The sequence below is a fragment of the Trichechus manatus genome, unplaced genomic scaffold (assembly GCF_000243295.1).
Source record: "Trichechus manatus latirostris isolate Lorelei unplaced genomic scaffold, TriManLat1.0 scaffold00137, whole genome shotgun sequence".
NCBI lineage: Eukaryota > Metazoa > Chordata > Mammalia > Sirenia > Trichechidae > Trichechus > Trichechus manatus.
In genome coordinates, this window is record NW_004444073.1 from 7,268,456 (window position 1) to 7,284,762 (window position 16,307).

Consider the following 16,307-nt stretch of genomic DNA (forward strand, 5'->3'; position numbering starts at 1 on the left):
GGGAGGAATTGGCTCCCAACTCCTGGGCGTGTTCTATAGCTGCTACTTCACCTGATTGCCATCCAGGTTAAATGACTGGAGTTGTGTCATGACATGCTTTATATATTTCTCTGCTTCTGATCCAAATGAGTGATGAGGCCACTTGCCAGGCCATTCACAAAGTCCACCAGACATGTCTACTGCAATGTGTGAACGTACATGTTTCATGCAGACCCACAGAACCAAGTGGGCCGTCCCAATCAGAGATGCGGCTCCAGCCAGTCCTGGGGGCCCCCTCAAAGCCCAGCATGTGGGCACTCTGAGGGCGAGGGCTGGGTCTAGCATTTTGAGTGCCTGAGTGGACCACATAGGACAGTGTTGCCTTAAACTTGCCTAATGATAGAAATCATTCTATCCTCAACCTAATTCCTTCCTGCTTTACCCCTTTCACTACACTGAAAGAACTCCTTTCCAGGAAAAGCCTTTTCTGAAGCCAAATAAGGACTGCAAGATGACAAGTCTCTTTCCCAGGCAGGGGCCTGTTCTACCATCTCCTCAGTGTTTCCAAGGCTGGTTCTCAGGCCTAGAATTTGCCCTCTCCTCCCCCAGGGAGGCAGATGAGGCTTAGGCTTTCAGGGGAGGATTCTTCGGGGTTTCTGCCAACATTGGGGCCTAAGCATACCATGTCTCAAGCTGGTTAGGTAAAATTGTACAGCATCAATAATAAAGACTGACTTAAAAGCAACCAAAGAAGAAAAAGTATCTTATTTTCCTCATCAGAAATAATCAATGCCCGTGGCAATAATAACGTGAAGGTGCTTCTTACGGATCAAATTATGTCCCCCCAAAAGATACATTGAAATTCTAATCCCTGGTATCTGTGACTAGGACTTTGTTTGGAAACAAGATCTTTGAAGATATTGTCAGTTAAGATGAGGTTATACTAGAGGAGGGCGCGTCCTAATCCAATCTGAACTGTGTCCTTATAAAAGAGGAGAGGGCTACGCTAGTGTGGTCAACTCCACACAAAGCTTGTGTGTGAGAAAGAGGAAGCAGTTTTCATTAAACAAAGTCAGGGAACTCTTGGTAGGAGCACTGGGCAATGGAGGCTGAGGTGGCAATTACAAATAGGATAGAGTAGAACTGCCCCATAGGATTTCCAAGGAGTGTCTGGTGGATTTGAACTACAGACCTTTTAGTTAGCAGCTGAACTCTTAACCACTATGCCACCAGGGCTCCTACACTTTCCTGGATATCCCTTAATAGCTTCAACATAGCATTATTACAGGAAACATCCTTTCAGTTTTTTCCACCTGACAGTGAGGGCAAAATGTTTCTTGTTCATTCTTAATGTCAAAGTGTCCCCTCAGAGCATCTACCACAGAGTGCTCCATGTTTTTGAATGGAGGGGTAACTACCATCAACCTGGCAGGTGACTTGAATGCCTCAGGTAGCGCGTGACATTATGTGAAGACAGACGCCTCAGAAATGTTTCTCTGCGTTATAGGTTTTAGTCCTTTAAAACTGAGGGAAGTCATCCTCTGACGACAAACACATCAACTTGGGTCACACTCGGCATTTAGTTTCAGGGGTCTGTCACTTGCGTAGGCCTCAGAAATGTGTTCACAAGCCCTTATGTTTTTATAGAATTTTCAAGTGAGGTATTTATTGCCAATTAGTTAAGAATACTGCCTACTCCCACACCAGCTTCTCCTCTATAACATCTTCTCATACACTGGGTAGTGCTGAACTGGCCATGAACATTCTGGGGATCCAGCTAAGAGGAAGTTAGAGATAGATTGAGTTTAGCTGGTTACATTTAAGGGGTGTACAGCTGCTTCATTATATATTCAGATGACTATTATACATCCAGAAATACTTCCAGTCAGCATTATGTACAAAGGTACAGGGCCAGAGAGCGTGTCATTGTATGAAAATGTCCTACGGTGCCTGGCACTGTGTGTAGTGGTGGTGAACAAGATTTGAAATGTATGGAGCCAGAAGCTAGTATGTGGCGAAATCTTCCAATTATTAGATGTGCAAAATTGTTAAGTAGAGGATTCTGTTCTCATTGATCCTAAGACCAAAGTATCAATATTAAAATACTTATTTTGATTAACCATGTGACTGACTTATATTTTAATGATGTGTATAGAAAATGATAATAAAAACTGTTATTCAAATGAGAGGTGATCAAAGAGTATGCAGCCAAAAAATGTAGGCAGAAAGTTTCATAGCACAATTAATACTCTTATTTATATTATAAATAACCAGTTTAAAAAAAAAATGCCATCAAGTCCATTCCAACTCATAGTGACCCTGTAACCAAAACCAAACCCACTGCCGTCAAGTCAATTCCGACTCATAGCAACCCTATAGGATAAAGTAGAACTGTCCCATATGGTCTCCTGGTGGATTCGAACTGCCAACCTTTTGGTTAGCAGCTGTAGCTCTTAACCACTGCACCACCAGGGCTCCATGTTATAAATAGCAGTGATCATGTTATTTCTCTAGATTTTGTAATGTTTATGATAGTTGTCAACTTTTTCTCATTCTAAAATATAAAATAAACTCATTTTTTGACCTAATTTTTAAAGTAAAAATTTGAATTATTCTTAAAGACCCACAAAATTACATGAGTTTTGGGCCTCATAAAAGCAATATACAAAGATTACATTCTCAAGGAAGTAGAGTAACTCGGAACTGTCTGTGGTGCTGGACCTAAAGCTCACTTGCCTCTCTCCATGGTGCTTACCTACACAAGTGCCTGCCCATGCCAATAGATTGGGCCCAGAAATGAAGACAGAGTGTTCTCAACTGAGGTCATGGTTAGCATTACAGGAATGGACGCCTTTGCCCATGGAGAGTGTCTAAAGGTAAGAGGGTTGAAGAGAAAACTACAGGTGACTCCCAAGTGTCAGGGAAATGTAAAGATGGGGGCACCAAACTCAAGGAAACACTGAGTGCCAAGCCATGTCTGAGTCCAGATCAGGAGAAAAGAGAAGGAGGTACTTGGAGTGAGTGAGAGGGAAATAATGATAATAGAAGAGATGGCAGGGCAGGGTGGGGGGATGTCTGGGAAAGGGAAGGGAGAGGAGAGTGACTGAGAGGGCTGGCAATGAGAGAAAGCCCATGAGAGGACTAGAACAAATTCCTCTCCCATTGAGTTGGTAGAAGATAATCTAGAACAAATTCCCTTCCCGTTGAGTTGGTAGATGAGTTGGTAGGAGATAATCTGACTGAAGCTGACGTGTCACTCCCAAACCCCCATTCATTCAAGAGTCTGGATGAGTTTGAATAAATGCAAAATGATAACTTAGTGTGAGCCTTTTGGAGTCCATGAGTGTGCATGGATGTCAATTTTTTTAATTTTGATTTTGTTTTGAAATAGGCACTCCATTTCTTTAAAAATAGGAGTTGTTTTGGACAGTGAGAAAAGGTCAGTGTCCGGCCTGCTTGGGAGAGTTTAGGAATTTCATCCAGCTTCACCAGTGGAGACTCGGTCCCCTAAGGATTTGGCTGCTGCTATGAGAGTTGTGATCTGGCAGGCAATGGAATCTCAGGAGCAGGTAATTTCCACCAGAAACATGAGAAATATTCAGAAAGGACCACACCAGGGCCAGGGTGGGAGGATTTTGGATTAAGGTTGATACATGATTTTTACTGAAATGCCTTGGTGGTGCCAAGAGGTGACTGGAGGTGAGAGGAGGCTTTAACCCCCTCTCACCCCACATATCCATCAACCCCAACCCTTTCCAAGCAATCTAAGTAAAAGCTGTATGCCAGCACAGCCCGTGCAGCTTCAAGCTTTCTTGCCCTCCCTTGAACATGCTAGACATTCCACTCCTCAGTGTGTTTACCCTTGCTGATCCCTGGTGGCGCAGCAGTTGAGAACTACGGCTGCTAACCAAAAGATCAGCAGTTCAAATCCATCAGCTGCTCCTTGGAAACCCTATGGGGCAGTTCTAACCTGTCCTATAGGGTCGCTATGAGTCGGAATTGACTCAGCAGCAACAGGTACGGGTTTAGGTATTTGCAGGCTGAGAGACTCCAAATGCTCAAGTGTGTGGGTATCTTCTTCTCAGACAGACCTTCCCTGGCTGCTCACCCCATCCCCAGTTGTTACGGCTGTTGTTAGCTGCCGTTGTCAGCCCCCAACTCATGGTGAGCCCATGTCTAACGGGTGGAAATGCTGCCTGATCCTGTGCTCTCCCCCTGATTGGTTGCAGACTGGACCATTGTGATCCATAAGGTCTTCTTTGCCTGATTTTTGAAAAAGTAGATTGCCAGGCCTTTCTTTCTAGTCTATCTTAGTCTGGAAGCTCTGCTGAAACCTGTTCAGCATCATAGCAACACACAAGCCTCCACTGACCAATGGTGGCTGTGCATGAGGTGCATTGGCCAGGAATAGAGTCCAGGTGTGCATGGGAGGCGAGAATTCCACCACTGAACCACCATGGTTCCCCACCCCCATACTCTCTACCTAGTAACTATTCTCTTCCTGACACTTGCCTTGTCTAAATTTCCTTCTTTTTTTCCTTACCTGTTTATTTCCTTACCTGTCCTTACCTACTGTTTGACTCTTCTCTGTAGAATGCAGGCTCCTGAAAACAGATACCTTGTCTGTGATGCTCACCACTGCTTGAGAACAGTGCTTGGCACAGAGTAGGTACTTAAGAAATATTCATTAAATAAAGAGTAGATGCTCGAGAATTATTTACTAAATAAAAATCACGTATCTTATTGCTACCATCCTCCTTCAAATAATATTGATACCCTTAAGCCTCTCCTTGGGGCCCTGGTGGCACAGTGGTTAAGTGTTTGTTAACCAGAAGGTCAGCAGTTCAAATCTACCAGCCCCTCCTTGGAAATCCTATGGGGCAGTTCTAGTCTGTCCTATAGGGTCGCTGTGAGTCGGAATCCATTCGACAGCAAAGGCTTTTTGTTTGTTTGTTTAAGCCTCTCCTTTATGGAAATTCAGAGAAGAACTATTCCAGAGACCAAGAAAAATGATCTCCACAAGAGCATCTGCAAGACCTCACCCTCAAGGTTGTTTCTGGACTCAAAGTCACAAGGACTGTCATGCCTCTGTGACCCAGAATGAGCATATGAAGAGCATTTGGGGACTTAGTTTCACGTGTTGAATTCACAATCTTGCATCCCAGACAGAGGGAGAAACCATTTCTATGTTCAGACCGAAAGAATGGCTGCAATGGGCTATCCACCAGGGGGCACTGTAACAAGGCCGGGAGGCTCAGAAGTGCCTCAGTAGAGTTCACCTGAGGGCAACTGACAGAATTAAAAGACTGGGGTGGGGAAGGGGACACGATAACTATTCTCACTACTTACTACCCCCCCAAAATTAAAAATAGATGAAGTAATATAAAAGCAGAATCCACTCATGAAAGATAGCCATGAGACAGCACAGAAGAAAAAGGAAGCCAAGAGTGATGCAGACATGCTCCATCCCTTGAAGTGAAACTAGGTCCCAACGGGTGAGAATAAGCAGTTTCCCCAGTGCTAGAACTTTTGCCTTCCATGCTGGAGACCTGAGTTTGATTCCCGGCCAATACACCTCCTGCACAGCCACCACCTGTCTGTCAGTGGTGGTTTGCATGTTGCTATGATGCAGAGCAGGTTTCAGCAGAGCTTCCAGACTAAGACAGGTTAGGAAGAAAGGTCTGAAAATCAGCCAATGAAAATCCTATGGATCACAACAGTCCAGTCCACAACTGATCATGGTGATGGCACAGGACCAGGCAGCGTTTTGTTCCATTATCCATGGGTTGCCATGAGTTGGGGGCCTATGGGATGGCAGCTAACAACAGCAGCGGTTCTGATCAAGGGTCCCTCTAGAGTCTATGGTCCCAGTTGGGGACTGCACTAGTTTTCTCCAGTGTGGCAAAGTGGGACATAAGTAGGATCACTACCGTCACAAGCCCCTCAGCCTCTGGTTCTCACAGATGTGGGATGAGCCCAGTGCTCAGCATGGGGCTGATGCAGTAACACCTGTTACTCCCAGGACTTTTTAATACTATTGCTATGCTCATAAAATTCTACCTCCCAAGTAGAATTTTTTAAAAGTCAGGTTTCCAGGCTCCTTTGCAGCTAGAACACAGCCAGTTCAATGGACTCATGTGAGGCTTGATGCAGAAGTGAACAATGTGAGGAAGGAAGGTGTATGTGGAATCTAACGTGCTGGTGAGAATGGCAGCAGAGCCCCCTGCTTTCGGAGGCAGGGATGATTACGAGGTTGGCTTCCTGGCACAGGAGACACCATTGGGCTGGTAGCAGAAGCTGTGTCAGCAGTTTCCTCTTTGGCTTTGTGGCATGATATGGTTTGGGACACTTTTTCTGATTTCTTCAGCCGTGGGAGAATTCTGCAAGCTGCCCAGCATCCCTTTCATAACTCCTTTATCAGTCACAATTAACTTCTGTTGCTAACAACTAAAAATTCTGACTAATATAAACATGGGTCTTGGAGGATGTGGCAATCAAAAGAACTTCAAGGAAGTGGGAGTTACTTAGAACTGGTTATCTGTTCTGGAAGGTTCTAGTGACTCTGAACATCCAGCAGCATTAGGGGATGGGACTCTGGCAGCCCATGACACACCTATAGTTAGCTGGAATAAAATGCCCATTGCAGGCAGGCTTATGGAGATCTGGTGGTCACCCCCATTGAACAACGGAAGGCCACGAGGCATCAAAGTCTGTGGGGTGGGTTTCTTCCATTTCTAGGAACCCAAGGCTTCCAAGTGACCTTTCACTCAAGTTGCATGATCCTTGCAGGTATTTTTCAGGCCAAGACTTTTTACTTTTCCAAGCTCACTCTAAACTCATTCAAGCCCATGCTCCTTGGAATCTAAAAGGCCACATGACCTTGAAGACTGAATTACTCTGGAGTGATTAGATTTTGGAGGAGCCCCACCCCTTCTGCCACCTCTCCTCCCTGCCCATCCACTTCTGTCAAGCCACCAGGAAAAATGATAAGACATTTATTGAATCATCTACAGCAGTTTGACATCCTTAAAATCCGGGACCAGGTTGTGAGCACAGCATTAATGGTGGCAGCAATAGCAGTGAGGTCTGTGGGGCTTATCTTGATGGTGGGAGATGAAACCCAGGCTGGTCCAGCTCCCACAGGTGAGCTTGGAGTCACGCCTGGGATGCCAGGGGCTGCACCACTCAAGCCCTCACAGAAGCAAAGCCACAGAAGACAGATGTCAGACAAGACACACATCCCAGGACGTGAAGCTCAAGGAAAGAAGGTATGGATCACAGCCCACTTGACAGCTGTTCCAAATCCTTGAAAGATTCTCATGGAATCACATGGAAATGCTGAATCACCCACATGGAAGTCTCCCCATCCTAATCCCAAGAGCAAACTCAAACAGCTGACAAAGATATACTAGAATCCTGTGTCCACCAGAGCCTCCTGGCCTCCCCTTGCCCCTGATGCTGGTGGTTTTACAAATGGGGCAAAGGTTAATCTGGGCGGGCTCAAAGCAGTAGACAAACAGCAAAGGGACCCTTTCGGGGGGTGGGGGGGAGGCTTCACCTCAGTAACCAGCCTACACCTGTGTACAGTTTCCAAAGCACTTTTACACACATGGGGATCTTGCTTCAACCTCATCCCTGGCCTGTGAGGCAGACCATACAAATCTTGTCCTCCCGTTTCTCAGATTAGGAAGCCGAGGCCCAGAGAGGTTAAGCCTTGGATCCCAGCAGGTGGAGAAGCCTGAGCTAGAAAGCAGACCTCCCCACACCACACTAGACTCCATTGCCTCTCCTGCAGCCCAGAGTCCTAAACAACACTCTGTAGCTGGAAGCCTTCTCCTGTGCAATGCTAACTATTGGATGTTCTATTGAGTGTGTCATTCTGGCTATGTGCAAGGCTGTGCACATATCTGGGCGCCATTATAAAACATATTGGACACGAGCACCATGCTAGGCTCTCCTGTTAAGTGTTTTCTCATCCACCCAATGGGGAAGTTTGGCCTGAAGACCTCCAGCTTTCCTCCCAGTTCTAATATTCTGTGAGTCTCCCCAAATCTATATAGGGAATGAGTCAAAGTCAAACAGCAGGTCAGTGGCAAAGCTGGGAGAAGCCCAGGTTTCCTATTCCCTGCTCAGACCTCTTCCAACTGGCTCTCAGGGTCCCTGTGCCCAAGTAAGAATTTATGGTGACAAATTACTCACTGCTTTTACTTTGGAGTGGCCATGAAGGGGGAATGGATAATCAGAGAATTCTAAAGAAAGCCTCTTCCAGTTGTCCCTTCCTGGGACTTAGAGAGTCCGAGCAAGGAAGTGAGCCAGTGGCTTCGGTGGGTGATGACAGATGCAGGGTATTTCAGGATATTTCAAGCCTTGGGCCTGGCTCTATTCCCCAGAGAACCCAGTTCAGGGATTTTTAGAGAAGGAATCACTCTAGATCTTGGCCTAGTTTCAAGGAGGCCACAGAGATGCCCACTGAGACAGAGAATGTGGCTGGCCTCAAGCATGCTGGGGACTCATGAAGCCCCCAGTGTTGGGGACCACCAGAAAGCCACAGAAGCACCCAAGTCCCACGTTCTGACCCTATCCTGGGCTCCCTGACTTGGAATCCCATCTCCAGTAGGCTGGAGTCACTCTCTGGACACTTCCATGGCTGGATAGTTGTGACACAGATGAGAAATACCTTTGTCCCAAGCAGAATTCAGCTTCCCGTGGGTCTGAGTTTTGTTCTTTAGGATTGCATAGAACAAGAATAACCCCCTTTGCGGTAATGATCTTCCAGAGACATGGAGTGAGCCAACTCTCGGTCTGCTCCTCTCTGGCCTCACCATTCCCAAGTCCCTCAACTCTTCTTCACACAACATGAGTTTTGTTCCAGGCAAACACCTCAGTCCTACCTGGGACCCATTCTGTGTCGATGGCTGGTATTTAGACAGAGAATTTCAGAGATGCAATGGGCTGTACAAACCACCTAGTCTTATTGCCCATTTTACAAATTTGGAAACAGAGGGTCAGAAAAGCAGGGTCTCACCCAGACGTCATGCTGTCCCTACACTGCCTGGGACCCTGAAGGCCACCTGTCTAAACTCCTGGAACATTCAGAACACAACAGGCACATATGCTCACAAGGCTGGCAGTAACTCATACAGACAGAAAAACACACCAATAGGAACTGGAACCTCTATGAGGATGAAGGCTCAGGGATCAGGCAGCAGCACAGGACGTGGGAGTCAGGGTTGTGTTTTTGCCATTTTGTGATGATGCATCTATAAGGTCAAGGGTTCTTCTTCCACATGAACCATTCGACTGCTCCTTCGATCTGGAGGTGGCTACTGTCCACCCCGTCATGGCGCCCCACCACAGCCAGGTGTACGGCTGGGTCTGCACATCATGACCAAGGCACCTGTTCAAACATCCATGGCCTGGTCCTTCCCTCTGGAACACAGCCTGCTCCACCAGCTTCCCTTGTGGTGTCCAGATGGAAGAGAGAGGTTCCATTTCTAAGAAAGGGAAAATAAATAGCACCCCCAAACACACACACATACACTTCAAAATTTTAGATGATACACACAATGATGCATGCCCTTTCACCTGCCTCGGTTTTAAACTGGACAATTACTGACGTACAGAGCCCGGAGAAGCATTAGAAGCCAGCGCTTTGTCTCACAAATGGGGGAACTGGGGCCCCAAGCTGGAGTGTAGTGTCCATAGTCACAGCAATCTGAGCCTGACTGGGGCAGATCCCAGGTCTCCAAACCCCCGGCCATGGCTTCCTCCAAGCAACCCAGGCTCCTAAGAGTGTCCAAAGTGCAAGGTGGCCAGTGGATGCTTGCTTGGGTAATACACATGGCTCCCAGAGTGGGGTTAGGGGTAATGAAGTTGGGTGCAGGATGGGCCACTGCACACCCCATGATCAGCCTGAGTCACCAAATGTGCCCAGGAAAGGTGACAGCTCACTTCCTCCTTCTGTTTGTCAAAGACTAGGGATCCAACTGTGCTCTTCTGGCCAAGGACAAGGGCTCATCTCTAAATCACAGCAGTCGAGCCCTTTGCCAGTCATTGAAGACCTCTCCAGAAATACTTCCACCTATCCCTTAGGCCCCTTCCTCTTTATAACACAGCAAAGCAATATCTCCCTCTACCCAAACTCCAGACTTTGCAGAACATGATCATGAAACAAGTCCGCACACACATTTGGACAGAAACAACACCAAGAGTAGACGCGGAATCAGCTGGACCCACACAGGGCCATGGCAATCCAGCACTTATCCCCACCTTCCCCAAACCTAGTCCTGCCTTGTTTTAAATTCTTAGGTTGTGGCTGTGCAACTTGCAGCTGGGGAGCCAGGACAGGTGTGGGGGAGTGGCCATTCCTCCCTCCTCAGTGGCTTCTGCTTAATGAGCATGCTGGGCATGGCTTCTTCTCCAGACACTGTAGCGCCCCTGGTGATCCAATGTCAAGGGTACACAAGAGGGCAGTCTTTCAGAGGTCTCAGAGAATTCAGTAGTGGCGCTCAGGCAGGAGGAGCTGGTGGCTGGGGCGCCTCATTGTCCGTGGTGGATGGGGGCAGGGGGTGCCCTGGATTTGGGCTCATGGAAGGTGCTTCAGGCTTCGCTGACATCACAGGAAGGCGGCTGGTTCATTGGTTCATCCTAGTCATGGCTTTGACTTGAGAGAAATGGGGAGGGAAAAGGCTTAGGGGCTCTCTGTGGTGGGCACGTTGGGAAACAGCATTTCTGAGGCAACCATCTTTCACCTTCTGTAGCTGATGCTGGGAGTGGGAGGGGCAGAAGGGAGATTACCAGCTGAATCCCTGTTCATCTTGGTAAAGAGGGGAGGCGGTGAAATGATAGAGGTGTGAAGGCCTTCTTGCATGGATCCCCTAAACTTCTTCCATCTCCTTCCTATCAGATCCACATTTCTGGCTCTCAGCTTCTCTTCTTGGGCCACAGGAAAAGCACCAGAGCTTTCCCTGAGCCCCCACCCAAGCTGAAGTCTCTGAATGGAAGAGCTCTGGAGCTGTCCCACAGCCCTGATACCCAGGAGTCAGGCACCTGGACACCAAGACACTGGGTGGCCACCCGGAAGTCCACCACGCTGGCCACCACACTGCACCTCTGGCAGGCTCAAGGACTGGGCCCAGGCCTGGGAAGGGCAGTCCATGGTGCGAGCCAACTCACACGGCGGCCACGCCCAGAGTCAGACAGTGATGGGGGCTGCAAAGGCAGGCCATGCAGGCCCCCTAAGAGCAAGATCTCTTTAGCTTCAGCTCACACGCATGGGGTCAGGCCATCACTGAGGCTGGTGGAGACACAGCAGAATGGAGCTGGGGACCCGGCTGGAGGTGCGCAGGGTCACTGGGCAAAGGGGCATGGGATGTGGCAACGTTTCCAAATCTGAGGAGTATTTACATGTCTGGGGTCAGGGCCTGGGGGACCATGGTGGATGGGGGCCGGTGTCAAAAATGGGGAGGGGAAATACCAGTCTGCACCCTGCATCCTTCTCACCCCCCACCGCAGGAAGCCAAGCTTCCAGCCCAGGGCCTGCCCGAGGGGAAAGAAGAGGCAAACATGCGTGGGCCGCAGCCCACCTGCCCCAGCCCCAGCCTGTGCTATGGAGGAGAGGAGGAGGGGAGGGCAGGGCTCAGGTGGCCAGGTTGTCAGCCGGGAGCCCTGACATGCGGATCTGGGAGCTGCTCTTGCTCAGGATGGAGAGCTGGGTGCCCCCGTTCACCCCGCTGCTGGCCAGGGATGGGTGCCGGTGTTTGAAGTCCACGGCGAAATAGCGGTTCACCTTCCAGCTCCGCCACTTACGCTTGATCTCCGCCTGCACCTGCAGGGAGAGACCTGCCAGTCACTGCCATGCTGACGTCTCCACCCGCTGGGCCTCTACCCAGGCACTGCCACCTCCAGCACCCCTCCGCTCCCCACTGACTGCCAAGCGCAGCTCAGTCCTGAGGTTACCAGTGAGGCTTAATACAGTTGCAGAGCTGACCTTAATAGCCCTTTGCCTGAGTCGCTATCTGAGCAAAGCCCCCTAATGACCTGCTGTGATCTTTGGACCTCTGCTCCTGGCATTTGATGTTCTACAGTCAGAGCCTAGCCCTTGAGATCTTTCAGGGGATCTCTAAAAAGCAGTCTCTCAGGGCAGGCGGGTCAGGGAGAGGATCCCCACTCTCACCCGACCATCAACTGTGGGCTGCATATTATAATCACCGGGGAGCTTTCAAATACTCAGATGAAGAGATTTGGAACCAAGCTCCCAAATAAGTACATTAAAATCTCTAAGATTTTTAAGATCCAGGTAAGACCCAGGCATCTGCACGTCTGAAAGCTTCCCAGGTCATTCCCACATGCAGTCAAGGTGGAGAGCCCCTGAACAGTATCCTCTCTGGGTAAGCAGGCCTCCATGAAGCTCTCAGCACAGTGAGGGGGTGCAGGGCAAGCTTCAGCCTCCACCTCAGCCAAGCGCCTCTGTGGGTGCAGGACTGCCCAGCTGTAAGTGGACCCCCCACCTTCTCCTTTACCTCCCATTCCTGCAAGTCCTTGACTGTTGTCAGCTGATGTTGAGTTGGGCCTCCGACTCATGGAGACCCCATGCACAATGGAAGGAAACGCTCCCTGTCCTGTGCCATCCCCACATGGACTGCAGATTGAACCAGGCCCTTAACAAACTGCACTTATACCCCCTTCTGTGTCCTGGCTTGGCCAGCCACTCCCTGGAGGGCCCTATCCATCCTAATCTGACCCAACTGTAGCTGGTCTCAGAGATCACTGAGCCCAACCTTCCTGTTTCTCAGATGCCAAAAAAGAGGAAGGGCTTCCCCGAGGTCACCAGGTCACACAGCTACGACCCAAGCACTGGGGTGGTGACCCCTGCCGCCCTCTGACTCTGTCTCACTCACCAAGCCCCTGCCCCTGTCCAGCACCCCTGTTCTGATGTCTGCTCAAAAGCATCACCCCAAACAGGCTAGAGAGGTGGCCCTCAAGCCATAGCTCTGGGAATGAAACTTTAGTAGAAGGTTCCAGACATCTCCCACAGGGCCTCTCCTAAGTCTCCACAGTTCCCATTCTACCAAGGGACTCAGTGAGTCAGGCTGGCCCCTAGTCAGCACCCCTGCCCATCACAGCCTCGTGAACCATGGGTACCATGTCCAGGCCTTTGCTCTTCCTTGCTATCAACTCCTCCTCACTAAGGTGAATCTGGTGACCACATATCATGAGGGTGCCCCTGGGGGAGATCGACCATCCACAGAGCTGATGCCTTCCCTGGGGGGAGCTCTGCTTAGAGGTGGGGCCTTAGCTGCACAGCAGGCAAAGCAGGAGAGGTTCTGGCCCAGGGTGGGGGGTGTCCACCTGATGCTGGAAGCTGCCACCCCCTTCCTCCGGGGCCTGGCAGAGCCCCGGCCTGGGGAATAAACTCTGTGCTGTGCTGCCAGCAGGCCACTCACTCCCTCGTCTGCTCCCAGGCAGGCAGGCCCCACCTCCTCTGCTAAGAAGCCAATGGGCCAGGGTCTTACCTCCCCATTCAGAAAACAGTAGAGAATAGCCACCACGAAGCCCTAGGAAGAGAGCGCAAAAATAAACCTGAGAATGCTAGCAAAGAATCTTCCAGAATACTGATGGAGTGTGGGTGGGGGGAGGGGGAACAGCAGGAAGCAGAAAAGTAACAATGGCCTGGATGACCTGGATGGGGGGCACCTCTCCAGGGGTCTGGGGTAAGATGAGTTCTGCTTCATGAAGATGGGCACACTCATGAAGCCCAGTGGCTGGTCAAAGTCACCCTCCCACTCACACCTGGCAAAGGCCAGTTCTAGTCCACTTTCTACAAGAAGACCCCCCTGAATGGCCCAGCCCCCACTGGCCTCCCCCGAAGCCCCAGTCCTGAGAGTCTGAGTCCCACCACAGCTGGTACTGTACCCTGGGTTCCCCAACCAGCCTGCAGGCTCCCTGAGGGCAGGACCCCGTCTCCTCCTCTGTCCAAGACAGAGCAGACCTGTGCCATCTTTATCCTCCACCACCTCCCCACTCCACCTCCCTCTTGGACACAGCACACAAAAAACACCACGTGGAGTAAGTACTTGGCCCAGAGTAGGTATTTAGCTGTTCTACATATATTTTGTTACATTTAGAATCCCTTCCCTATCATCAAACAAAACGATAGAATTTTCCCGAATGCTGCATATCACTTCCTCTCAATCGCTGTCCCTTAAGGTGTCACTTGGAGGCATTAGAGGAATGAAGACACAGGCCCCAGAATATGTCAGTGAGAACGGAGACAGGAAACCTAGACTCTGACTTGAAGACCAGGGCTTTGCCTAGAAAGCCCGCAGACTCACCAGGGCTAAGAAAGCTGAACAGGTAAAACGACATTGAATTAAAATGGCGGCAGGGGAAGATTAAAGTCAGACGCACAGAGTACCTTGCTAATCATGAAAATCAAATGCGAATGTAAACAGCTGAGTTAAGGAGAGATGCTGTATCCTGGAGACACTCATGTGAGTCGAGTCGTCCTTGCCTTTATGGGTCCACTCATTCTCCAGCCATTCGCGTACTCATCATGCATTCTCTCACCAGTTCATCTACTCCTTCACTCACTTGTTTACAGCCCCGCCTACTTATTCATTAGCTCGCTGAGTCATTATTTCAGTCCCTGGCTTCATTTACTATTGATGCATTCATTTGCTCATCCACCTATTCAGCTCCTTTGGCTTCCTGTGGCCAGGTCCTGAGCTGGAGACCCCAATTTGGGTAAGACAGAGCTCCAGCCCTTGTGGGGTACACAGTCTATCACACCGAAGTCCGGCTGCAGACAGAGATCTCTTGAGGCCACTGCACCGGGCAGTTGGTGAGGGATGGGGAGCTGCCACCTTAGATCGCGTGAGTGGCCATCCTCAGATATCCAGAGGTAGGGCCAACCAGAGGTTTGCGTGTCTTCCTTCCCAGGAGCCCAGAGGGTAGAGAGAGCAGAAAGGGCTCTCCCAGCTGTCATTTGTTCTAGTCCTCTTAGTTCAGAGGTGGGAATACTGAGACCCAGAGTCTACGGTAAAAAAGTTTCTAGAAGAATCAGCAGGTCGGAGGCCAGCCCTCCATGCCTGCCAGCCTACCTGGAAGGAGCCCAGCCCCAGCTCAAACACTAGTCTCTCCCTCTTGCTGACATTCTCTGGGGAGAAGGCGAAGACCGTGTAGTGGATTCCAAACAGCGGGATGAGCAGCAGGGTGGAGCGTGCCAGCCGTCTGTCGGGAGAAAGTGAGACATTTGCTGGGGGGTGCTGGGGCTTGGGACCAGAGCAACAGAGGCAACCCCAGCCCCAGGCCACTTCTCTCCCTCAGAGCTGGAGCCCCCTCTAAGAGAGGCCCGAGGTCATTCCCACCTAACCCAGCCAGCACAAGGGGCCTGGGAGAGGTGGTAGCCGACAAGGTCCAGGGCTTCCCTGGGCTATTCCGGGGGGATATCCCCCAGCCTGCAGGGCACCCCTCCCTTAAGCCACCTCTTATCCTATAGAGGCCCCTGGAGTTGGGCACCACTAAAAATGCAGTTCACAGAAACCCCCCTGTGTGGTGTGCAAAGTGAAGTCAGGGCAAAGGCCAGGGATGGAGCCAGGAAGGCTGTCAGTACGTGATGGGTCCTCAAGCAGAGCAAACATTCTCCTACTCTGCAAAGAGGTCCCGTGTGCCAGAAAAAGCAGCCCAAAAGTTCACAGAGACAGTGGGCTTGTCTGACGCTGGGGCTAGATGGGGACACCCGCTGGGTGATGGGAGGTGCTGACGACAGAGAGAGGGAGTGCACAGGGGCTGGGCCATAACAGGAGAGACTTGGGATGGACTCCGAGGAAGGACTTACTGATTCTGGGCATAAAGAATCACCAACTAAGTAGGAGAGATCTGCTGCCCAGGGAAGTGTGAGTCAATTGAAGAGAAGCTGTTTGCTCTGAGGTGGGTGGCAGGGGAGGAAGGGTCCAAAGAGACCTCTGTGCCTCCTGAGACTGGCCCTTCTGGGGCTCCCCTACCTGTCAGGGGCTCTTAGGCCCACAGTGGGGTGGGACTCTGATCTGAGGGTGCAGGTCAGAGGCCTGTGGTTAAGACTTCAAGAGTGTGTGCATAAGCATGTAGACTGTGTGCTTCATGCAGGGGGCGGGTGGGGCACTCCCGGAGGCCTTAGAAGAGTGGGACCCCATCTCCACCCACTCAGCATACTGACTTCTTCTGGATCTCCCCAAAGAGCCCAGTCCTGTGCTGAAGATGTGGTCAGTCCCCTCTCCACGCCAGCCCAGGTGCCCCTAAGTGGTGAGGTGGGAACAGGAGGTCCAGCTGGTCCCACAGGGATGGACAGC

At 50.3% G+C, this 16,307-nt stretch overlaps 1 protein-coding gene across 4 annotated transcripts in view; it reads right to left on the bottom strand.

Moving 5' to 3' along the window:
• Positions 1-11,295: 11,295 nt before the first annotated feature.
• ADCYAP1R1 (ADCYAP receptor type I) overlaps positions 11,296-16,307 on the bottom strand; it is a 50,492-nt gene continuing 45,480 nt past the window's right edge. For 2 of the 4 annotated variants that reach the window (XM_023739606.1, XM_004385326.3), the window contains exons 14-16: positions 15,081-15,210; positions 13,494-13,535; positions 11,591-11,806 (exon numbers count right to left, since the gene is read on the bottom strand). In XM_023739606.1, the coding sequence (XP_023595374.1) occupies positions 11,618-11,806; positions 13,494-13,535; positions 15,081-15,210 (361 nt within the window). In that variant the 3' untranslated portion in view covers positions 11,591-11,617. Of the gene's footprint in view, positions 11,807-13,493; positions 13,536-15,080; positions 15,211-16,307 lie in introns of all 4 variants that reach the window. The other 2 variants (XM_023739607.1, XM_004385327.3) reach the window with 2 other exon arrangements.